This window comes from Quercus lobata, chromosome 2 (genome assembly GCF_001633185.2).
Source record: "Quercus lobata isolate SW786 chromosome 2, ValleyOak3.0 Primary Assembly, whole genome shotgun sequence".
Lineage (NCBI taxonomy): Eukaryota > Viridiplantae > Streptophyta > Magnoliopsida > Fagales > Fagaceae > Quercus > Quercus lobata.
Window position 1 is genome coordinate 42,062,457 of NC_044905.1, and position 25,702 is coordinate 42,088,158.

Here is a 25,702-nt window from a genome sequence, read left to right on the forward strand (position 1 = left end):
ATCAGCAGCCCATCAGTCTATATTTTCCGTTCTTTTAAGCTACAAGAATGACGTTACATTATTTTATTGAATAAACTAAGCATGTATGGTGATTATGTGGTCCTTAACGAAAGATAAGAATAGAAGGATTGCCGATGCAAACGAAATATAATTTCATGGAATAAAATTCAAAATTTAAAATTTCAAGGTGCAAAATTCAAAATTCTCCTTAAAATTTAAGGGTGTAGTTTAGACTTTAAACCTTATTTGTTTATTTGGTTAATGTGAGACAAAAAAATAGGTTTAAGCAAAAGGCCTGAAGCCCAAAGCTTGCCGACGTTGACAAGTGAAATCATTTGGTCGGGTAAATTCGAAACAAACCCAATATAAAAACTATAAATAGCATCACGACTGAGAAAGGAAAAAAAAAAGACCCGGAAAAAAAGAATAGGAGGGAAAAATTCATATTCACAGAGCAGAAATCTGAATCTACATGGTGACTTCACTTTGACTATTATTTCAGCGTCAAAGGATTACAAATCAATCACAAAAACATGTAATAAGTGACATATCAACAATTGCATGCTGATCCAAGACCGTGAAGAGATGCAGCCAACTGTCAACCTTCACCCGAATCCAGTGTTCTAATTCCAACTAGCTGCAGTTTCTCCTGGATCAACTATTTCCTCAAATGATTGTATAACATGAAAAATAGACTGAAAAAATTTCACCTTCATTTTATATATGTCTGTATTCCGTTGCTTCATTCTCAAGCAATTCCATGCTTGTCCAGAATTAGAAGAGATGCACCCTTGCAAAAATAAATGAGGCCTTTGGAAACCCTTTGCACCAACTTTCCAATTGGTGCAGCTGACCAATCATGGTAAGGTAGGGTTTGAAAGTCCCATAGATTCTGCAACTTCTCTAGCAGTAAAATTGTCTGCCTGTGCCTAAACATTGCAAAAGACACATCAATGCTTAGACAAATATAGCTTTCTTTCAAGTCATGAGGATTCAGTGAGCGAGGCATGGGGTGGGGTAAACCCTAGTTTTGATTTTGAAAGCCACACATACATATGAAGCAAAATTATATAGGGCACAAGAGGGTGCATCACTTCTGGAAGACACCGATTCCATTTTTTTTTTCCTCTCATCATGAGATTGAGTTTATAACAGTGTGTGTGTACATATTAAGATTCCAATAAGTATCATGGCTGAATGCATACTTACAACACCTGCACAAATTACCAAAAATACATACCTGAAGCCGATGCAACAGATACATCAAGAAGAGATGTACAAATACCTGAAGATGATTTCTCATAGTTATCAAACAATTCAAATCCTTCCGTAATCTTCAAAATTAATCCAATTTGAACTGTTCTTACCAAATAAAAAAGCAGGATAACTCGAGCTGTCGGGTACCGCCAGAGAAATCTTGTGGCCCTGACAGCTCCTGTATCTAATAGTTTTGCTGCCTTCTGCAACTGTACAATGTAAGTTTAACAGTTAATTATCCCAAAAAAAGAAAAATAAAAGTTAATAACGGAGTCAAAACTAAAGAAAGGGAGGGCAAGAATGGTGTGAGATATGAGAGCAGAGACCTGTATGCTTGCCCCAACCATGTGGCGGTGATAAAGGGGGAGAGGCCTGTAATTATTACTTTATAAGAAAATTTGCAAGTATGATAGAAAGATTGTAAATCAAGACAAAATTGCTGCTCACACATTCATATAGAGACACTAGCATATGTACAAAGCCAATCAATAAAATACCAGAAAAGTTCAAGAAAAAACTTTTTCACCAAAAGTTGGAGCTAGCAAAAGTAGAGAAGTCTGAACAAAATGAGAAAGTATACTTGAAATTACAAAGTCAACAAGGAGTGAATTTTTTTTTTGGGATAAATATGCAGTGATTTAAATAAGAGAGTATTTTTTTTCCTTTTTTTTTTTTTTTGGGGGGGGGGGGGGGTGGTGGTAATTTCTAGGACTACAGGACTCCAAAAAGAAGAGAGAGAGAGAAGTAGAAAAAAAAGAAAGAAAAGAGAATGGTCAGGCAGTCATGGTATGTGTAAAGTGGAAGTAATTTAAGGCTTTGTAAAGTTGAATGGCATTGCTGCCAAGAAATTTAGTTGTCATAGTGCTTCCTAGAAAGACCTCCATTTCCTTAATTTAGTCATGGAATAATAATAAATTCAGTAAATAAGAAGCATTAAACCACTATGACTTTCAACCAATCAAGTGATGACCGACTATGTTTTTATCAGATTATCTGCCTACCCAATAACTCATCAGTTTGGAACAAATCAGTCCACCAACTCACAAATTGCTTCCAGACCAACTCTAATAAAGAGGAATCCACAAGTTCTCCCAATTCTTTGCTCATTATTCAATGATCAGTAACGCCAATTCACACGATTAAAATGCTTCCAAGATTTTTTTTTTTTTTTTTTGACAAGTAATACTTTTGATTGATAAAGAGGGAAAACCTCATGAACACAGGGTAAATACACAAACTGTAAAGAATACTTTTTTTTTTCATAGGACAAACTGTAAAGAATGCATTATTATGCCTATGAAAAGAATTCAAGGTTTTACTCTTCAAACTTGAAATCCTTGAGGTTTGTGCAAATATTCATCTCCTCAATATATGATATGTCCACAGCAATCAATATCTATGACATGTAAAAGCTCTAGAACAACTTAGAGATGACCATATGTTAATCACATTCAGAGATAACAATTAAACTTCACACAAAAAAGTCAGGTCTGGTTAGGAAAAGCTAATATGACAACTTTAAAACTGATGAAGACAACATATCTCAATATGCTCTGCTATTGACAAGGCAAAAGCAGCAGAGAAAGCATGTATAAATGCCTAATAATGATCACAAAACAATCAACATACTCAAGTGCTTTCATCTCAGTGTCTTCTTCCCAAGATGTTGATGCCCGGCGGGACACTTTATTTCTATCAGCCTCTACCTGTTCAATATAACATCAAAATCATAAGCAAAACCAATGACAACTGAAATAATCAGATATACAGTGATTGATACTTCAAATCTCCCATTCCCCCTCCCCTTGAAACCAAAACATATTAAAAAAAACCAGTGATTGAACTCCGTAATATAAATGAATATGAATCAAGAAGCAAAGCAGCAAGCATCATACCTGTGCTTCGTGAAGACGCTTTAATTCCTTCTCCAATTGAAACTCTGCTGCAGCTTTTTCACTAGCCATGGCTTCTAACTGTGTTTGTTTGTAGTACTGAATAATAGATAAAATTTAGACATAAAAAAACTCAAAATAATATTGGATATGTAATATCATCTAATAACCAAATTAGGGGACTACAATTCTGAGCTCAAGTTACCAGCAGATCAGTTAGTTCACGGTAGCGCTTCTCTAGTTCCATGTGCTCCTGTTCAAGGACAGTTTTTATCAACCAATTAAAAAAAAAAAAGTAATAAAATTCAATTAAAGAAAAAGCACAAAAGGGACACAACCCTAGTACACAGGAAGTAAACAAAGGAAAAGTCCAAGCAAAAAATAAAAGAAAAAGACAATAAAGGCTAACAAAAACTCGATGCGTACAAAAACTCTAGAGAGTCCGTAGTACAAAAAGTATGAGAGGTCAAGGTTTATTTTTAGAAGGTATTCAAAAATAAGACCTCCAACTTCATCAAGAGTAGCTCTTTCCCCTCGAAGAGATAGGCATTTCTTCTCAGACCACTTCTCTTAGCAAAATGTCCCTTTAAGACATAACAAGTCCACACAAAATAAGGCATTACCCATGAAACACCAAACAAGCAGAAAATCAAAGACCACAATTCCCAAGTCACTACTCAATGTAAACAAGGCTGAGCCACATTGTCTCCATGGCTTTTACACATAAAACACCAATTCACGATGATAATCATCACTTCCTTAGATTATCCGTAGTCACATATACCTAATGTTATGCACCACATTCATGGCGGTACATACTTTCAAAATGCTCTCTGCCAAGCAAAATAATTTTCTCCTTCTGCCATGCCTTGTAGTAGCTATTCACTTGGAAGCCCTGTTTTTTGAACAGATCTTATCCCAATTTATCTACCCCCCCATGATGAATCTTTGTGGCATATATGTCATGCAATAATTGAGCCACAGATTCTATTTCGCAGTCACACACCACTTGAATGAATAGAGGATTCCAATTAAAAAAATAAAAAAAAACAAAAAAAACTATTTCCATGCTCTAGAAATCTGCCACCTTAGCATCTCTATCCCTAGCAATTAGGAAAAGATTATAATACCTCTCCTTAAGAGTAGTCTCACCATTCCATAGATCATGCCAAAGACTAATTTTAGAACTATTGCCAACAATCTGATAAAACACAAGAAACAGTCTCATCTACTTATAATATTCCTCCACAAATCCACACACCATATGGCCCCTAACCTCGTTAGAACACCAACTCTCCCAACAAGTGCCATACTTTAAATCTAACACCCTCCGCTACACATTTTCTTCCATCCCAAAGCACCACAACCACTTTCCCAGCAAAACCTGATTAACAACATTAGGTTCTCGATCCCCAATCCGCCATCACAAATTGAAGTTCAACAAACATTCCAATTAACTAAATGGAATTTGAATTCCTCACCCATTCCAACCCATGGTAAAATCACTTTAAATTTTTTTCAAAAAGGAAAAAGATAATAGAAAACATAAATCACTCCCTTAAGAAATGTCCCAAAAGTCAAAATGGTGAAAGGGTAGTGCAATGACATAAACAAAAGTTCTCATTTCTCAAAGCTCCAGTATAGCATCAGTAATTTTAGAAGCCAAATTGGTACATATACAACTCAAAATCATACCTGAATGAAAAAATTTTCTTTCTATAAAAATGTAATACCCATTTAATGCAAAAATTTCAATCACAATGTCTAAGCTTTGAGAATAGATGTTTTATTAAAAATTCTCTTCCTGGTTGTGCTTTACCATTCAATTATACCATTTCATGCTTTATAATGTAGACAGATTTTTTTTCAGGCATTCTTTTACACTGTCAATCATGAAACCTCCCATGTGATATACAGAAATGGATAAAGACAATTTAGGTCTCTTTCAGCTCATGAGTGTCATAGAACCATAGATTCGATTGTGGTTTACAATTATAGCTCCCATGCTTGTTTTTTTATTTGTATCATCTCCCAGATAACTAAAGAGAATTGAGTCCAAGAAAAGACAGCGATTCAAATCAAGATTTATTGGGTACCCTGACTAAGTAAAATCACAAAAGTAAGATTGCTTGGATTTAAAAATAGAGTTGCTTGAACTTCTCCATGATTTTTTTATTACTTATCCCGAAAATCCTATTTCATTGGGGATTTAATTTGGTTTGTTTATCATATATATATATATATATATATATTCTGACATGACTTCCCACACACAACAGAACCAATATTTGTTGCTCCAAGGACCTAGTCAAAGCTGCAAGAAAAGACCATCTGGCTCATGACATAAAAGTCAACATCGCAAGAACTAAAGCAAGATGATAAAGGGTACATTTAGCCACCACTAGTACTTAACAAGCTTTTTTTGGATAAGTAATGAAAAATTTATTAAAATATCAAAAGTGTCACCCAAGTATACAGGAAATGTACACTAGGGACAAGTACAATCAAACACACAAATTACAAACATCCATCAAAGCATGAACCAAAAATATTGAATGACTGCCTACAAGTAACAACAATAGAGTTTTGAAGAAGAAAAGTTTTATGTCTGCAATTGTCCTTTCAAAATCCTCAAAGCTCCAGTTATTTCTCTCCCGCCAAATGCACCAAATCAAACAATGAGGGACAACCATCCAAATAGCACCATTATGATGTCACCCAAACTTTCCTTGCCAACAAGCTTTTATAAAGTCTATATGTCCTTACAAAATTTTGAGGCATCTAATTCCAAATTAAAGTGCATAGAAACAAGAACTATAACACCCATGGTTTTTCAAGCTTCAATTAATTCAAGTTGACACATAAAAAACCATGGTCCGCTCACATCATCTACAAGGAAAAAAGTGGGATCAATCAGAGAGGTTACCTGACGTGAATAATGCTCAGCATCTCTCTTCATTGCAGCCATTTCTACTCTCGTTTTTTGCACTTCAGCCTGAGAACAAACATATAAAAAGTAATAGCAAACAAAGCCTTAACCTGGCCAGAAAAAATTACACTGCAAAGTTACAAGATATAAACAAGAACATCATCAGGCAAAAAGGAATTCTAAGTTGAAAAAGGAACTGACCACAGTCCAGATGAGGTTAAGAGTCAGTTAAACGGAGTTAAGAATTGTGAGGAAAAAAGCAAATGAAACTTGCCTCCAAAGAAGAGAGTTTGCTCTCAGCATCTCTCTGGCCTTGGCGTGCACGTTCGACTTCTTCCTGCCATGCCTGCATCTTGATATTTAAAAATCAAATGTCACTAGATGGATACCTATAACAAATTACCATAAATAACTATTCCTGTTACTGCCACCAAAGGAAAAACTTATTGAATTAAATAGCAGAATAGTTTCATAAGTAAACTATTGGACAGGAGAGGTGTTCCTTTTGGATATTTTCATAATGCTTCATTGAAAATAACAGGAGAGGTGTTCCTATGGGGAATGAACCATATTCACATTTAAAATTTATCAGCCATTGAAAATATTACCCAACAACAACAAATAACCAAGCCGTACTCCCAAAATTTTGAGGTCAATTGTGGATCCTTAACAAACTAATCAAGGTCCACATGTAATTGTTTCTGTCATTCTATTCTATCCGAAATAAGAATCAATGTTACCTTCTCAATTGACAAATCATTTTTTTACAATTTTTACTAATTTTATGTTAGATCTTCCTAACTTTTTGCATTCCCTAAACTTCAATCAACTCACTATTCCTCATTCATGCATTAATTTTTCTCCTCTACACATGATCAAACCTATCTTTAAAAAAAATTTCTCATGTCGAATCTTATTTTTCCTTGTATTTCTACTTATCCATCTTAACATTCTCATATAAACAACACTCATTTATGAACATGTTGCTTCTTACTGGCCCCATATTTACTAGAGCACTAGTCTTATAGAAACAACAAAATTCTGGTCGGCTACGGATCCTCAGCAAACTAATCAAAGTTTGTCACATTTATTCTTTATATCATTCTATTCTATTTGAAGTCATACTCTCTGGTACCTCCTTAATTGACACATACTTTTTTTACAACAATTAATCTTATTTTAGGTATTCCCTTGGTAATGTTATATAGCTAGCCCTATAGTAGTCTTATAAAATTTTCATTTAACTTAATAGGTATTTTTTACGATCACACAATATTCCTAATGCACTTCATCCACAGTACTCTTACCCTATAATTCAGATCCTCTTCAATCTCTTTGTCCTTATGAATCATTGAAAATATTACCCAAAAGACAAAAATGAAAAGATAGCATCCCAAAGAGAGAGTAACTTCTACATTTTTGAAAGGCCCACTGTTTTTCTTTTATATATATAAATATAACTTCACCCAATGGGTCTTGAACCCATGACCCCATCCTCCACCCAAGAAAAGAAGGCACCAGTTGAGTTAGAGAAAATTGGTGCCCACTGTGAAACAATATTTGTGCGAGCATACACACACATATTAGTACCTCAAGACCACACAAAAACATGCAAGGAGTAAACATATTAGTACTTCAAGACCACAAAAACACACAAGGAGTAAACATATTAGTAATTCAAGCATTTTTATTTGAAAATTAGGAATTATTGGTCAGTTATCAGACTATAAAAGTCATAAGAGAGAAACTGTTGGATCTCTGTAAATGATTACATATCAGGAATTATTTGTCAACTAAAACTTAATTACAAGAAGCCCTCTGGAGTCTATACTGTATGGCTGAAAAGTTAGCTGTAGTACCTGAATCGCTTGATTTGCTTCTTCAGGCGACTTCTTTTGTCCACGGCGAACACGAGCTTCCATATCTTGCAGTTCTTGATTTAATGATGCACATTCAACCTAATTGCATATAATGGTTATATATTTAAAACAGTTTACCAGGCATAGAGAGAAAACCTTCATTATGAAGAAAAGAGATGAAATTTTTAATCTACCTCAAGCAGTGCCACCTTCTGCTCAAGCTCAGCCACCTTTGCCGTCCTCTCATCCGCTATTCTCTAAATATGAAGCAATTATGGTAAATGAATAAATATGATGGAGATAATGGTCAAATAACAGGACTATACTTCTAAGTTTCTTTTTTTTTTTTTGATAGGTGACTATACTTCTAAGTTTCTATCACAAAAGGAAGTAAAATGAACCACTTATGACAAATGCATACTATTGTGGAACTCCAAAATTAATAATGATGATGATGATGATGACTACTCAAAATTTATTTCAAAATGTAACATGTTAAGCAATCAGTCACAAGCATCATGAGTGCTTACATTACCTGGATCCTTGCAAGGGCTGAAGATGCATCAACAGCTCTATGTTCTAATTCTACTTCTCTTTCCATAGCAGCCTGTTTCATCAGATATAGGTTATCACATTGCAAGAAAACAATCCATAATAATTAGTAAATTAATTCATCTACAAACCATTTTTGTAGCATTATGCGCAGCACGCTCTTCTTCTGCTCTCCGCTCTGCAGAAGCAAGCTCCTCCCGCATGGCCTGGAAAAGAATTTTATTCTTACAAATCTCAGAAAAGAATTCCACCACTCAATAATCTCATAATCTCATGATAAGATACATATGTGATAACATCAAAGGATCCAAAACATAGGAAATGTTATATGCAAGAAAAAACCAACCAACTTACCTGCATCATCCTTGTCTCCGTCAGTTCCCTATTTCTCATTATGGATTCCATGTTTGCCTGATGAAAATAATCTAAGAGTTAGAGACAAAAAAAAAAAAAAAAATCCTAAGATTCAGCAGAACCTCATATAATTGTAAATTCTAGTGAGAGCCAGCATATATTGCCTATGGAATAAGAAAATTATACAGGGCATGTCAAAGGAGTAAAATAATGAAATATAGATGGAAATGGAAGTAGGTAAATCACATGGTTACTCTTGTCCTAACTAGAAAAACTATTAGTAGTGGGATTATTCCAATCCTCAGAAACGTCTTGTGGTAAGAAATTTGTTATGACAGTGGAAGTGTGATGTAGTTTGTTTATAGGAAACTAAGCTTGCTGGTATGGATAGATAGCTGGTTTGCAGCTTGTGGAGTTGTCCTTATGTGGATTGGGTTGTGTTAAATGCGGATCAGACTATCGCGGTGGGGAGGGGAGGGGGTCTTTTCAATAATGTGGGATAAAAGGGTTTTGGAAAAGTTGGAAGATATGGTGGGAACTTTCTCAGTTTTGGTTCGATGGCAAGGGGTGGCAGCTGGTTTTATTTGGGTATACTCAAGGGTCTATGGCCCCAATGAAAATAGTGATAGGGGTCACATGTGGGATGAATTGGTTGGTATTGAAAAACATTGGTTTCTCATGATTGGGAATGGGGGTATGGTGAGGGGGAAAAGTCCTTCCAGGTTTGAGAACATGTGGTTAAAGACGGATGGGTTTGCAGATAAAGTTCACTCATGGTGGAATCGACATTCTTTCTCTGGTACACCTAGTTTTAGGCTTACCAAAAAGTTGAAGGCCTTGAAAGAAGATATTATTCAATGGAACCATTGAGAGTTTGGTAATGTTAGTTGTCAGAAGAAAGAATTGCAAAAGGCCTTGAAAGTTTTGGATGCTAAGGAAGGAGAGATTGGAACCTCTGATGGGGATAAATGTGAAAGGTTTGATGTGAGGTCCAAAGTGGAGCATCTTCTTTCTTTGGAAGAAATATCATGGAGACAAAATCGAGGATGTTATGTATCAAAGAAGAAGATAATAATACTAAGTTTTTCCACAAGTTGGCTAATTCCCATAGAACGCATAATCATCTGAGTATCTTGGAGGCGGATGGGGTGATGTATGAGGAGGAGTCCAAGGTAGCTGCTCAGGTAGTACAATTTTATAAAATTTTGTATCATGAGCCAGAGGGGTGGAGACCTTTCGAGGAGGGTTTGGAGTTTCCCCAAATTGGGGGAATGGAGAGGGGTTGGCTTGAAAGGAAGTTTGTGAAAGAGGAGATTCCTTAGGTCGTTAGAGATGTGGAAGGGGATAAAGCTCCGGTCCGAATGGTTTCTCTATGGCTTTTTATCACCATTGTTGGAGAATAGTGGACAAAGATGTTTTAGCTATCTTTGAAGAGTTTTATCAACATTATAAATTTGAAAAATTTCTTAATGCTACTTTCATTGCCTTAATTCCAAAAAAAATGATGACTCCAATATCAGAGATTTCCGGCCTATCAATTTGGTGGGAAATGTATAAAATCTTGGCTAAGATTTTGAAAAATCGTTTGAGAGTGGTTTTATATCAGTTGATATTAGAATCTCAGAATAGCTTTGTGGGTGAAAGACAAATCCTTGACTCAGTTCTTATTGCGAATGAATGTGTTGATAGTCGAGTGAAGTGGGATTTCGGGGGTCATATGTAAACTCGATATTGAGAAAGTTTATGATCATGTGAATTGGGAGGTTCTCTTGGATTTGTTGAATGGGCTTTGGGGGGAGAAGTGGTGTAAATGGATCCAAACTTGTATATCCACGATTCAATTTTCTGTATTGATCAATGGCTCTCCAACTAATTTTTTTTTGGTAGTTCTAGGGGATTGAGACAAGGGGACCCACTATTTCCTGTGCCGTTTTCTACCATGATGGAGGTTTTTAGTAGGATGTTGAAGAGAGTGGAGGGTGCTAGCTTACTTTGTGGTTTCAAGGCTGATGTTAGGCAGGGTGTTGGAGAATGTGTTTCACATCTCCTATTTGTAGATGATACTATTCTGTTTTGTGATGCAAATGTGAAGCAAATCCTTCATGTTCGGATGTTGTTTTCAGGCTATGACAGGCTTCAAGGTCAAAGTGCAGAAGAGTGAAATGGTTCCAATAGGAAAGGTAAATAATGTGCATGCTTTGGATGAGATTTTGGGTTGCAGAATTGGAACTTTGCCTATGATTTATCTTGGCATGCCATTGGGGGCTTCTCATAAATCTACTTCAATTTGGAATCCTATTTTGGGAAAAATTGAGCAAAAGTTGGCTGGGTGGAAGTTGTATTTGTCAAAAGGTGGTAGATTGACACTGCTCAAGGGTACGTTATCTAGTCTTCCTACTTATTTTCTATTGCTTTTCACTATTCCTACTCATGTGGCTAACAGAATCAAAAAGTTGCAAAGGGACTTTTTGTAGGGTGATAACAAGACTCATTTGGTAGGATGGGATAAAGTGTGCACGCCTATGGCCAATGGTGGTTTAGGTATAAGGAAATTAACTAAAATTTTTTTTGATAGGTAATAAAACTTTTATTCAAAAATGTTGAGCGTCATGTTCACGATGGTGAACATTCTGATCAAGGCAAAATACAGCAAGTTCAAAAACTTAATCTAATAGTGTAAGAATTCAGAAATGGAAATACAATTCGTAAAACCCCAAACACGCGCCCACTGAAACGAAGTACCAAAGAGGAGCTTTTAAATGATGTAAGGTTATTGTCTTCAAAGATGCATGTATTAAGTTTCGTCCAAACCAACCACATTAAACATGCTAGGACCATATTCCATATGGTTGACAGATGCTTTCCAAACCAGTTTCTTCAAGCAAAGAGGAAAGAGCTAACTGTCTTTGGCAATACCCAATGGATCCTGAATACCTCGAAAATTGCACTCCACAATGCATGAGAAAACTTACAGTGGAGTAGAAAAATTAACTACATTTAACAAAGCTTTACTAGGGAAATGGCTTTGGAGGTTTGGGAATGAGGAGACTCAACTTTAGAGGAGGGTGGTAGCTTCGAAGTTTGGGGAAGAGTAGGGGGGATGGACTTCTAAGTTGGGAGGGGGTGTTCATGAGTGTGGTTTATGGAGAAGTATCCGTATGGGTTGGGAGGATTTTAGCAAAAATACTCAATTTGTTGTTGGGATGGGGAATAGAGTGAGATTTTGGCAAGACGGGTGGTGTGGGGATTAACCTCTCCAACCGGCTTTCCCAAGACTGTATGGTATTGCCACTGATAGGAAGGCCTCTGTTGAGTCTTCTTTGACAAGGTTAGGGGCAGGGGAAAGGAGAAGTTGGGATGTTCAATTATTTCGAGATCTTAATGATTGGAAGTTGGGTACAGGGGATGACTTTCTTCCTCTCTTCGACTCCAATATTCCTTCAATAGATATTGGGGTCTGAATGAGATGGAAGTTGAAGCCTAATGGAGATTTTAACATCCATTCATTTTACAATAAGTTGCGAGGTTCTTCATCCATTGTCTGTCCTTGGAAAGTTAAGGCCCCTCGGTGTGTTTCCTTCTTCGTTTGGACTGTAGCTTGGAATAAGATTCTTAACGGTGACAATTTGAGACTTAGGGGTTTTGATTTTGTTGACTAATGCATTATGTGTCGTTGTTGTGGGGAGACTGTGGATCATTTACTGCTTCATTGTGAGAAGGCTCATTTGTTATGGAGTTTGGTTTTTAAATCTTTTGGGATTTCGTGGGTCTAACCAAGAACAGTTCTAGATTTGCTTTTTGGTTGGTGGAATTAGTTGGGGAAGCATTCGTCTAACATTTGGAATTTAATTCCGTTGTGCTTATTGTGGAATTTGTGGAAGGAGCGCAATAGGCAGACTTTTAAAGGCTTGGATAGCTCCGGAGATCAGTTGCTTACTGCTTTTAGTGGATCTCTATTTGAATGGTCTCGGGCTTAGGGACTCACATCTATTGATTCTCTCCCTTCATTCCTTTGTTCTCTCCTCTTTTGCAATTAATTTTTTTTTTTTTCCTTTTCTTCTTTGTTTCTTTCTTTTCTTTGTAAATTTTGGTTTGCTTTATGTTTTTCATGCATAAAGTAGCCTTTTGAATATACATCTTTCTTACTTATAAAAGAACAAAGATTATGATGGAGGTTTTCAGTAGGATATTGAAGAGTGGAGGGAGCTGGATTACTTCGGGGTTTCAAGGTTGATGGGAGGCTCGTGGTGGGTAAAGTGTTTCACATCTCTTGTTTGCAGATGACACAATCCTCTTTTGTGATGCAAATGTTGAGCAGATCCTTCACCCAGCAACAGGATATACAACCTGTTACCCATGTACAGATGGCATCACGACACATGCAACTAAAATCTTCATCAATAGCTTCAACATCCATGCACATTCTTGTGCTTCCTTCCAAAATTTAAAAAAGCCTTCTGCTTATCCTTGGTCCTAGACTTAATAAATGCTCTGACACACACACCATTTGTGCAAGCAAACTACTCTGCGATTTTAAAGGGTCTTATTTTGGCTAAAACTTTAAGAGAATGTGTTCTTTAAATACTAATGACAGAGTAAATTGAGAAGGATGAGTTTTAGGCCGTGTTTGTTTGGGAGAATGAAAAAGTGGAAGGATAGAGAAATAATTACTAGTATGTCCTTATTAATAAAAGTAGAAGGATGGAAAAAAAAGTGAGGGTAGTTTTGTACTTTTTTCTCGATGCCAATTCTTTCCTCTTTTATTCCCAATTTGGAAGTAAAAGAAAATGGTGGGCCTAGGTGGAAACCTCCATCCACCCCCATTTCTTTCCTCCCTCTTTTCCCTCATATTTCCTCTCCCTTTTCCTTCCCTCATTTCCCATCCTCTCACTTTTCACCCCAACCAAACATAGCATTAGAAGGTAGGATAAACCACATATGTATAGCCAGAGCACCATATTTTCATGTTTAATCATGCCTACTCTTTGACCCAGTCTATTTCAACTTAAGATGAACTAACGCTTACATTCGACATCAATGTAGAAAATGAAGAGTGATGAAAGGACAGGTGAAGACAGATACTTTAGGCATAGCACACTAGAAAAGACTGATCATACATATAGTGAGTTTGTTGAACCTGCAATGAAGCTAGATTTCCTTCAGACAAAGCAGCTTGTTTCTTAAGTGCATCCATAGAGCTGATAAGTGCCTCAATTTCGGAGTTCTTTGCTGCCAAGGCCTCAACCATATTTGACTCTACTCTTGACACGTCACCTTTGGCTGCAGACAAATCTTGCTGTAGCTGCTTTATGTGAGCCTCATAGGATTTACTCAGCTCTCTCTGTAAAGAAAGCAATTTAGCTAGTGAGATCACTCCTTCAGTAGCATAATTTCAAGATCATAACAGAAAAACCAGGAAGTTCAACCCTCAAATGGGCAGGAATGCTGTTTTACCTCTGCAACGAGAAGTTCCTCTAGCTGTGCATTCTCACTTTTGTATTCTTGAAGACGGGAAGAAAGTCCGGCACAGACCTGAACATTTCTGACAAAGATTAGAAAAGCATGTAAACAGGATATTCTGACCATCAATTTACTCTTCTGTGGGGGTGGACTGCTCTCTAGATCACATATAGAGCATGCTTATCCCATCTTAATAGAATGGTTCGCTCAGACAACCAACTAGTTGCTAAAAGGTATGCACATCAAAATGGTAGAGCAGTTTGCATTTGGCTAGATAGTTTAAACAAACTGATTGTTTTATAATATAGAAGAAAAGGGAAAAACAATCATGTATAAGATGAAAATTGTATCCTATTAATTTTTCTTTGGTCATGGCCAATTAGGGGCTGGATGCAGGTGGAACCCAAATTGATTTGCACTAGACATGATAAAAGCAAACAAATGACTATAGTTTGATTTGTATGTAACCTGCTAAAGAGGTCTATTCTAATAAACATGACTTGCATAAATTTTTGATCCTCTAGTACACAACTTATTCTCGATATTCTTTTATTCTCATTCCTTAGAAATAAGCACCCATATAAACATATATTCATATGCCGGATGTCCTTGAAAGGATAGCATTGGATGAAGCCATGTTATGGATGAACTAGTAACCAACAGAAATGGTTGCCACCAGTATTTTAAATTTATTGATGAATATTGTATCCTAACAACAGGACAAAATGCATTCCATTGGTAATTGCTGGTTATTGAAAATGTGGGCTCCATTAGTTCCATTAACAGTTAGAATAACATACTTTTTATTTTTTTGAAAAATATGGCAAAGACCATACTTTTAGCCACCAGATGCCAGCATTAAATTTTAGAAATAGGCAATTCATTTTTCATCAGCATAATATAATTCATAGAAAAAAGGTAGACCAAAGAGATCCCAAGATAAACCAATCTGATTATAGTATACATCTGCAAAATGCAAATATTAAAAAATAAAGGGAATTTAAAGAGCTTACCCGAGCTAGTCTTGCCTCCTTAGACTGACCAGTGGAAACTGTAGTTTTAAGCAGTCCCTGAGCCTGCACATGGACTAAAGGAACTAGTCAACACAATCTCTAAATGCAGGCAGGTAAGATGATACAAAGCTTGAACAAATATGGTGCAGTACAGTCTTCCCTGCACTAATTACTTTACCTCATCAAGTGGGTCCTGTACTTTCATGGGAGAACCATCAGCTTTAGTCTCCTGTTGCCTATTTTGATTGATAAGAGGTTCAACCTTGACATCAGCATCCTTCAATTGGGTATCACTGTTACTGGGAGAATCAGTAGATACAGATTGAGATCTCTCTTGGTCAATGTTCCCAGCACCATCTGTGTCTCCAGATTTACTTTGGCCAGCATCAATTGGTTCATCTTCGTTAACAATGTTAACTCCATTGGCAGGTAAGGATAAAGGAGGTTGTTCTTTGTGAACATCTGAAGTATTCTCATTGACAAGCTCAGCATTTGAATGTAAGGAGACAGCTTCCACATCAGCAACAGTTGAGAGGACTTCCATATCATCAGCATCATTTTTAACCACATCATTTGCCAATGTTTCTGTTAAAGGAATGCCTACCATGGGGGAATCTTTGTCGATACTATGCTGCAGGCCATCGTTTGTTTGGGCAACAGACTTAGTAGGAGTCCTTTCATTTTCAATTAATTGAGAAGCCCTATCATTTTCAGGTGTCACATCTACTAGGGATGTTACTGTACTAGTTTGCTCCTGCAAAGTATCAGATTCATTCACAGGGACTCTCTTTTGAGCCTGCAAAATCAACATGTGTAAAGAAGAGTTATTTGACGAGAATATATCAATAAGAACTACTTATGGCTACAGGTATGCTCGCAAGTACCTTTGTCTTTGACTTTCTCTTGGCTTGAGATCCTTGCCCATTAGCAACTTAACAGTTCAGAAAAGGAAAACAAAAAGGGGATAAGCACCAGAATTTTCATGAAAGAAAGTCAATACCAGTTATAGCCATCACAATACCACTTTAATTTTTTATGAAGGTCATTTTGGGTTTATTTGTCACTATGGATACAAGCTAGTAAGCCTAACTTTCCTGGAATATGGAATCCTAGTAGTTTGCTTCTTCATCTAAAAAATTCCAGAAACATGGATCCCACAGGCATTCCAATTCTTGTGGAAACAGGAGAGTTTCTTCAGGAAGCAAACATCAATCCTAGCCTCTACTCAAAAACCATAGTTAAATAGAATTAAAGATACCATGAATTGATAAAGCCATGAATGAAGGTTCAAAGTCTAGTTTAACACCTCTGGTCCTATTCATCAGTGGCTTAGTGCATAATTAAATGTAAAGGATGCCAAGAGACTTAAGATCTACACCTGTGGATTGCAAATCAGCTTGCTCATCAGAAAATTCGCTGACAACCCGCTTTGCTCCTCGATCTACAACTTCCAAAAAGCCTAACCAAAAGCAAAAGTTTCAAATTTTTAAACAACTGATTAATTTATTACATAGGTTTATTTATCACTCTGTATGTTTGGCAACTCAATCATACAATACGTACTTTTAAAAATCAAAAGTGCAAGAACTAGAAAAAAAAAATTATGTAAAGCTTTTATATGTGGATATAATAAATGCAAAGAAAAATTATTTACTGACTATATTTGAAATAAAAAATTTTAGAATGATGATAATAAACACAAGTAGGGGTGGGCAGAAAACAGATGACCCGACTCAACTCATCTGATTTAGACCGAACTAATATAGTGGAATTGGTTTTTGCATCCCCAAACCATACTGGTCTCAGTCTGCCCGAACCCACTTCCTTCACTGTCATCCCTTAACCCTAGTTGCCCTCATCATCCCTCAATGAACTTACCCCCTCCCCCCCCCCTCCCCTTGCTGGCCTTGCCTGCCTCACCCACCATATCCCTCAGCAGCATTGCCTCAGCTCACTATTGTCTTCCCCACATCAGATATGGCCTTGTTGTTGCTATTGCTTGCTCATTCTCCCTCATTCAGCAAGCACTCACCCACAACCCAATGAAGCCAAGCAATCTGACTGCCAACTCGAAGAGGAATCTTAGTCGACAATCCAACCCCTTTCGGTTGGCGACTGTTTGAAACTTCTGCACCCAAGAGTGATCAGGTCAGATGACAGTTTGCCCCCTAACTAGCCCGAACCCGTGGTCACCCTTAAACACAAGTAAAAACCAACCTCTTTTGTTTTTGTGATACAAAGCCATAATGCGGAAGGCCATGAGATATTAACTTCCATAAGTTATACTACTAATATATTAACATAGGTAAGCTTCTTATAAAGAATCAGCTTGTGATAAAATTAGATTAATGAAATCAGTTACTTCAATGTGTACATCTTCTTTTTACTAATTAAAGAAAGCTGAAGTGATATCCCCAAGCCACATTTTCCTTCAGAGAGCTGCAACATCACTTCTCATTATTTGGCACTATTTCCATCACAAGAACAACAAAGCTAATCTGTAATCATACCATTTAAAGTATGCTATCCATTATTTTCATCTACCAAACACTTCAAATCAATATAAGAACTGACCAATGTCATCTCTCCTTTTCTCATCGATATTGGACAAAGAAATAAGAAAAAACCTCCCAAGATAAACAAAATTTGAATTTTCTTGAATTGCAACCCCAGGGGATTGGTTTAGTGTGATCCATGAGGTCCTGAGTTCAAGTCTCTTAGCCAACGCCCAAGAGATTAATGATCCCAACATAGGTCTTAAAAAATCCTTGACACCAATTGAAAACAAAACAAAGCAAAGCATACCCAACAACAATTCACGCTTAAGATCACACCCATTCCAAAGCCGCGCACTTCTTTCCATTTAAATTAAACCATATCTGAACAATAAGTTTCTTTATAACATTCCAATAGGAAATTGAGCAATGAAGCAAACCCTAAAACAGCCACACCTTGAAGAAAAAATTGAGCTAAACAGATTCCATTAGAATACTCCTCACACATTCCATGCCCCAAGTAAAAGTAAAAGTAAAAGTAAAAGAAAAAATGCCGCCAAGCGAAAACTATTTTCATTCTCATTCAATTCCAATGCATCAACTTCACTACAAATTCAAAATTAAGGTTTTGTTGATAAACAAAAAATGAATAACGCTGGGATCAGACCTAAAACACAAATAGAAGAAGAAGAAGAAGCAGCAGAGCAAAATGAGAAAGAAAGAACAAAGATCCACACCTTCTGCTTTTTTAAGCCACGAATCCATTTTGAATTTCGGATCCGAAACAATTGCGCCCTATTCCATCATCAACCAGTCGGAGACGGAGAGACCAACCATACTCCCCCACACTTTCAATTTTTAAATGAAAATGAAATGCTTTTTTTTTTTTTTTTTTTTAAATCAAATCAAAAACTCATTTAAAAATAAATAAATCTGAATCTGCGTTTTACTTTTGCTTTTGCGCACCGGATCGTTTTGTGAAGAAGGGCAGTCGTTAGTTAAGAAGTCTGCGTGTGTTGTGTTGTGTGTGTACGAGTAATATTGAAGAATGTCAGGTATTGTTCAAGTGCTACCACGACTATTCTACCTTTCGCTGTTCCTCTCCTCTAATCTCATCATATCGTTCACTTATCGTTTTGTACGCACTTTTGCAGGGATTTGTCGGTGTACCAGCCCAGCCAAGAAGCCGGCCCTCTGTTTTTGTTTTTTAAGGCCCAACTAGTTTTTTTAACTTTTTCTTTTTACTCTTTTGAAAAACTCACACTCTAAATTTCACCATAATTAGAACCGTATAATCTAAGTATATATGTATGTGAAACTCTATTCTAGAAACTTGAACCTTGATCATTGCCCTCCATATTCGTACTAATATTTGTGGAGTAATAATCGTACCAAGAGTATGCACTAGCCATCTAGTATTGCCATTAAGTCCCTAAAATGATGCTATTTTGGTCTTTTTTTTAATATTTAATATTTATTTTAGGGTAAATTCCACAAACCTCCCATGAGGTTTGGACAAATGCCAATAAAATCCACAACATTTAAAAATTGATTATCTTAGAGCATCCACAACAGTTGAGCTAAATATTTAGCTATTTAGCTCCACCAAAAATTACTTTATCTATTTTACTTACACATATGCTGCAGCAGTAGATCTATTTTAGCTTTCAACATAATAAAATAATATAAACATTACAATAAAATATTATAACCACTACAATAAAATAATAAATCCTACCATCCAAAAAAATCAATCACAACCACCTCTACCATTAGCCTCAGCCACAGCCACAACCACCACCACCACCACCACCACCACCACCACTACTAGCCCATAGCAGGGAAAAAAAAAAAACCAAATCTCCAATCTTTTTCCACAGCCACAACCACCACCAGTCTATAGCAAGAAAAGAAAAGAAAAGAAAAAAAAAAACCCAAATCTTCAATTTTTTTTTCTTCAGCCACGGCCACAACCACAGCCACAACCACCACCACCACCACCACCACCAGTCCACAGTAGGAAAAAAAAAAAAAAAAACCCAAATCTCCAATCTTTTTTTCTCAGCCACGGCCACAACCACAGCCACAACTACCACCACCACTAGCAGTCCACAGCAAAAAAAAAAAAAAAAACCACCACGAGCAAGCACTCCGATCACGTCGGCAAGTTGGGTCGGCAAAAGGGGTGGATCGGCGGCAGACCGGAGTTGAGAGAGTGAGAGACCGGAGTGAGAGAGTAAGAGGCTGGAGTGAGAGAGTGAGCTTGAGAGTGATGTTCAGAGATGAGAGAGAGAGAGAGAGAGAGAGGCATTATTTTAATCAACCAGTTGATTAAAATAATATATTTTTTTTGCTCTCATGAATAGTGCATATCTATTTTTAGATGTGCACTGTAGCAGTGGAGCGCTCCACTACTGGAGCATCATTTTAGCGGCAGTGTAGCTAAAATATAGCAATATAGCTACACTGCTGCAAATGCTCTTAGTACTTATTCCCAAACGGTTTGTAACACCATTACTTTTTTTTTTCTTCATTCTTCTTTGTTCTTTCCTCTCTCCAGAATCGCCTCTCTCTCTCTCTCTTCCTCTGAGTCCATAACCTCTGACCAAACCGAGCAACCCCAACCACCTGACTCGACCTACCATGCACTACTTCAAATTAACCATCCTCTGCTCAAATCCGGTGACGATCATCCCTCTTTCGCTCAGCTCCGGCGATGATTTTTCTCATATCTACTTAGATCCGATGATTTTGGCTCAGACCGGTAACGTTTTGCTCTCCTCCGCTCAAATTCGGCGACATTTCAATCTCCTCTGCTCAAATTCGGCGCTGTGGTGGTGGGTTTGCAATTTCTCTTCTCTCTTCCTCTTTGTGGTGGCGCTGCGGTGGTGGGTTTTGTAGTGGGTCGATTTTGGTTTGGATTGGTGATAGAGAATTTGGTTTTTTGTGGGTGTGTTGGATTTTTGTGGGTTTTGGTTTGTGTTTCTGATTCAGGGTTTGTTTTGGGGTGGTCAGTATTGCTGATGGGTTTATGAGTTTTGTTAGTGGTTGGTGGTTTTGGGTTTATGGGTTTTGTTGATGTCGATGCTTTGCTGGTGGTTGATGGTTTTGTGGGTTTTGTTGGTGGTCGGTGGTTGGTGGTCGCTAGCTTTTTGTGGGTTTTGCTGAGTTGGGTCGTTGGCTTTGTGGGTTCTATTCTTCAATTTTTTCTTCTCCTCTGAATTAGAGAAAGGGAAGAGAGAAGACTCAGGAGAGGGGTGAGAGAGAGGACAAAGGATATGTAACAGTGTTACAAACAGTTTGGGAATAAGGACCAAAATGGTCACTTTTTAAATGTTGTGAACTTTATTGGTATTAGTCCAAACCTTAAGGGAGGTTTGTGGAATTTACCCTTTATTTTATTATTTATTTATAATTTTAAAAAATAATTAACAAAAAAAAACCCAGAAATTTAAAAACTGGGCAAACACGTTGTACAATCCACTGAGCTTAATCTGAACATTAAAAAACAACACCCATCTTTACCACCTCTCCGATGTAGCTTGAACCCTCACTTTGTACCTTATATTTTTATTTTTATGAGATCTCGCTCTGTGCCTTACTAAAACCCATGTTTCATATGATTGGAAAGATACACAACCAAAGCCCCTTTATTCCTAGGTTTCCTAATGGACAAAATTGTATTTGTAGCTTCAAAATATGGCACCGAAGGAGAGATGGAGGAAATAAATATGTCAGCGATATCTTAAGTCTTAACTACTAGCTCTAAACCAAGCATCCTCTTTCAAAAGTCCACATCGTTTGCCCAGTTTTTAAATTTCTGTTTTTTTATTTATTTATTATTTTTAAATAACATTTATTTATTTATTTATAAATAAATAATAAAATAAAAATTAAATATTTAAAACATATGAAAGTTTAGGGGCTTAACAGCAGTACTAGACAGTATTTTTAACGGATGACTAAATTGAGGAGTTTTGAAACTTAGAAGACTAAATTGAGGGGTTTTCATACTTAGAAGACTAAATTGAGGGGTTTTCATACTTAGAGGTAGAGGATTGATGAAAAAATTATTTCACCCACAAATGTATAACACTCATCACACGCCTATGTATTTTTGTGATTGGAAAATATAGTAATCTCAAATTATAATGGATACAAATTATTAATTTTTTTCCAAAAAAGTAGAAGAGCCTCTGAGCACGCGCGTGTATTTTAACTTTTAACTAGCAATATTCTCACGTGATACACGGATCTTTTTTATTTTTTATTTTTTATTTTGAGGAACACACGGCTCTAATATATATATATATATATATATATATATATAAATATAAGCAAAGCTCAAAGAAAGTTCAATTAGAATTTCAAAATTAGAGTCCAATTTTACATCATGTGTCTAGGTTTATGTGAGGACCATACCATAATTATTTTTTTAAGGGTTCACTCTCATTAAATCACTGTATTTCTTTAATATCATATAATAGCCACCTATTTCAAGATTCAGTTCTCCTTCTACAGTTCTACGTTTCTTTTGGAATATGAGAATATCAATAACAGCCTACCTATTCACTTCCCCAAATCCAACCGTTCACTTTTTCCTTAAATTAGAAAACCAAAATTCCATAATCAAACACATATTAGAAACCGAAATTCCACTCCTATACAACTAATGGTACATCTTACCACACCGATTTAGGATTACTTCATATACACCTCCCCTTACTTTTTCAATGAATACTATGGAATTTAAAAGGGATCTCTCGAGATCAATGATGCATGCTTTTGGGTATTTTTGTATCTTATATAGGGCTTCTCCTTCTCTTCACAATTTTATTTTTCTTCACAATTTTAATGGTCTTGGTTTATGCTCTGCAAAACACATTCTAAGCATTCCTAAGGTTTGCTTGCTCCTTTCTTTCCCTCTTGCTTTGCTTAATACCTGTTTAGTTGCAAGAAAATGACCATGTGTGTTGCGTTTGGTGTAAAAAAAAAAAAAAAAAATTTGTTAACAGGAGATTGTCATAAAATTGGGAAAATTTGCTACTAACGAAGTGAGACATTTTTAACTGCTTAATTCTCTTAACAAAGGTAAGCTATTTTTTATTGTTTATGTTCTTATTATTAATGGTCAATTATATGATTGGTTGTTAATACTTTTTTTTTTTTATTAGAGCTTTTAATGTTTTCATTTTTACGATAATAATAAAATAAAATAATTCGAAAGATTCAAACATTTCGTTGTTATGGAGTATAATAACCTTTTCATCAATAAAGATTATCATGTCAAGACTGATGAGGTTATTTCCACTTCTCTTATTCACTACTTTCCACATTCTGGGTATTCTCACTCTAATTCTCCATGTCTCCTTATCATCAGATATTTGATCAAGAAAGTTGTATCCTTTGGACATTGTTATACTGGACAACTACAACAAAATGTAATTGTATTAGATATACTATTACAAATGATAATGGAAGTTTTACTTAAATCTTTTTTTTTTTAAAAAAAATCATTGTAAAATAAAACCAGTATGCCTTGGTAGATCAATAAAAGCTTACAAATAGGATATCATATGCCTCTTGGCAAATTGGAAAATATTTCTTTGTACACAATATTTTTAGCAAGGAACTGTGTTTGGTTCTTGTCATTTACTATCAAGATTTTAAGACCATTTCTATTAATGACTCTAGATATTGCAACATATAACTGGCCATGATTGAAAACAAGCTATGGTAAAAACAAGCCTACTTTATTCAAAAATTGGCTCTGGCTTTTGTTTATTGTCATTGCAAATGATACATGACTCTTTCTTTCCCCTGTTCTTTATAACCATTCTACTGCCAGTGTCCCTAGAAATTCTGTACGTCAAAAGTCCTCTCTCTTAACTGGAAGCGACCAAGGAAGGTACTCTCTGTTGGCTTAATTTTCTTGATTGAACTATTGGGTCATGAGAAGCCTTTTTTATTTAGATTGTACAAACCACTTAAAAAAAAAAATCCAAATTTACTTTTGCAAATCAAAAACTTCTAGCAGGATGAAAAATTATAGTCCTACATATTAGCACACCGTCTCAGCAATTTTATTCATTTTCTTCTTTTCAAATACCCCACATTAATGAGGATCAAATTTCTAAGGTAATTCACCCAAATTTTCCAATTTTATCCATTGATTTCTCTGTCTCAAATTTTGCTTTATTATTTTGGTGTGGATGCAATTATCAAAACCTTTTGTTACATGAACACAAATTGTTTGTTCAAATAGTTAAGAGTGTTTTGTTCTTTTTGTATAACTTAATTTTGCTAAAATTGTTGATTACATACCTCCTATTTCATCTTCATAGACTATTTGATTTTTAGTCGTGCAAGAAGACCTACCTAACTTGATAGCTTGTTTAGTTTCACTATTGGTTTTGTTCTTACATGTACGAGTGAGTAATTGGTTTATTTGATTTATGTTGATACCCGTTTTTGCAAATTCGTAACCAAAAACCTATAAGGAGGAAAACCCAATAAAAAGCAAGGCTCAAAGACCCACCAAAAAGACCAAAGAAACAAAAAATAAATAAAAGTCTAGACTTACGTCTGGGCTGAGAGAGAAATGCAAGGAAAAGTGATTAGCAGCAAAATACAAACTTTTTACAGAATACAAATCTTCTGCAGAATACAGATTTTTTGCAGAATGACTTTGGTAGACTAAGGCAAATTGGGTCTAAGACCCATTTGATCTAGTAAACATTATTTGGCCCACAAAGGCCCAAATCCTTTTATATAAAAGGATAAGAAGCCAAACTTATCTCTAGTAAGAGACATGATGAAGAAAAACAAAAGCAACAGCGGCCAAAAACACATGAAGGAGAAAGAATTCAAAATCAGAGAAAAAACAAAAGTAGCAAGGTAGATGAGTAATGTAAGGTCTGGGTTTTGCTCTTTTGCATCCCAGCCATGCAAGGGAGTAAGGCCCATGGCTGATGAGGTGTAGAAGGTGTGGTTTGGTGGAGGGGGAAAGGACCTAGATTTGGTATCATGCAGAGATTGCTTTTGGGAATATGCTTTGCTGGGAAAGTATCTTTGCCAAAAATGGAAAGAAGGTAGGTGAGAACCATCTTATGCATGTTAGAGAATTAATGAGAAAGAGAAAGAGAGAGGAAAGGTTATTGTGGCCTATTGGCCTTTACCCAAAAAGAGGAAAGAAGTTTGTCGCTAAGCAAGTAGAGGGACTAAACCCACTACTAGCGGCCAGAAGGTAGTGGAATTGAACCCACCTACACACAGTCAAAACGATACGTTGTGGGTGTTAGCTGAAATCCTACAGCAAACAAAATGGTTGGTGAAAATAAGGGTAAAGAAGGAAAACCACCTAGGCTTGATCTTGGGTATAAAATGAACAGCACCCATGAATACGGGAACAAGAGGAAGAGGAAGAAGAACAACACCAAGGAAATTTGAATAGTGAGTTGAAAGTGAAAGAAGAGAGAAAAGAGAAAAAAGAAAGAAAGTAGAGAATACATAGTAGAATTAGCATGCATCATTAGGAATCCTTTCCCTCTCTCAAAAAACACTAAAGCACACTCTTTGCAACCTCAAAAGGATGACTACTCTGACTCACATTCCAAACCACTCAACTTTGTAGCCTAATTGGGTAACAAGACTGTGTGAGTTAGAGTTGAGCTTTCTTAGTCAACATCTTGCTGAGAGCGTTTTTATTTTGATTCATGATTATGCCTGTAGAAAACTCTATTTATTATTTGTTGATACATGTATTAATTTGTTTTGCTTTAATCAATCCTTCCATACATGTGTGTGTGTGTGTGTATTTACAGTCCATATTCTGCAAAGTATTCTTATATATTTATATTTGAATATGTATAAGTATATATACAAATATATG

The 25,702-nt window shown here is 36.1% G+C and overlaps 1 protein-coding gene across 2 annotated transcripts; it reads right to left on the reverse strand.

Moving 5' to 3' along the window:
- Positions 1–409: 409 nt before the first annotated feature.
- Positions 410–18,701, reverse strand: LOC115975645 (golgin candidate 1). 2 transcript variants are annotated; one of them, XM_031096517.1, is made up of 21 exons: positions 18,549–18,701; positions 16,695–16,775; positions 16,201–16,247; positions 15,495–16,112; positions 15,317–15,379; positions 14,298–14,375; positions 13,981–14,184; positions 8,844–8,900; positions 8,621–8,695; positions 8,473–8,544; positions 8,132–8,194; positions 7,938–8,036; positions 6,353–6,424; positions 6,076–6,144; positions 3,355–3,402; positions 3,153–3,248; positions 2,887–2,963; positions 1,584–1,629; positions 1,368–1,466; positions 1,241–1,285; positions 410–929 (listed from the first exon to the last, which is right to left on the reverse strand). In XM_031096517.1, the coding sequence occupies exons 1-21, from the start codon at positions 18,574–18,576 to the stop codon at positions 858–860; spliced, it is 2,109 nt and encodes a 702-aa protein (XP_030952377.1). In that variant the 5' UTR covers positions 18,577–18,701; the 3' UTR covers positions 410–857. The 2 variants fall into 2 exon arrangements, with proteins under 2 accessions (XP_030952377.1, XP_030952376.1); XM_031096516.1 differs by having other exon boundaries at positions 6,353–6,430.
- Positions 18,702–25,702: the final 7,001 nt, after the last annotated feature.

Excerpts from the sequence above, each read along its gene's own strand:
- LOC115975645 (XM_031096516.1), bottom strand. The coding sequence starts at position 18,576 with ATGGATTCGTGGCTTAAAAAAGCAGAAG. Across the intron at positions 16,113-16,200 it reads AGAGAAAGTCAAAGACAAAG|GCTCAAAAGAGAGTCCCTGT; the intron begins GTACTTGCGAGC and ends TTGATTTTGCAG. Across the intron at positions 6,431-7,937 it reads AAGCAAATCAAGCGATTCAG|ATGCAGGCATGGCAGGAAGA; the intron begins GTACTACAGCTA and ends TTAAATATCAAG.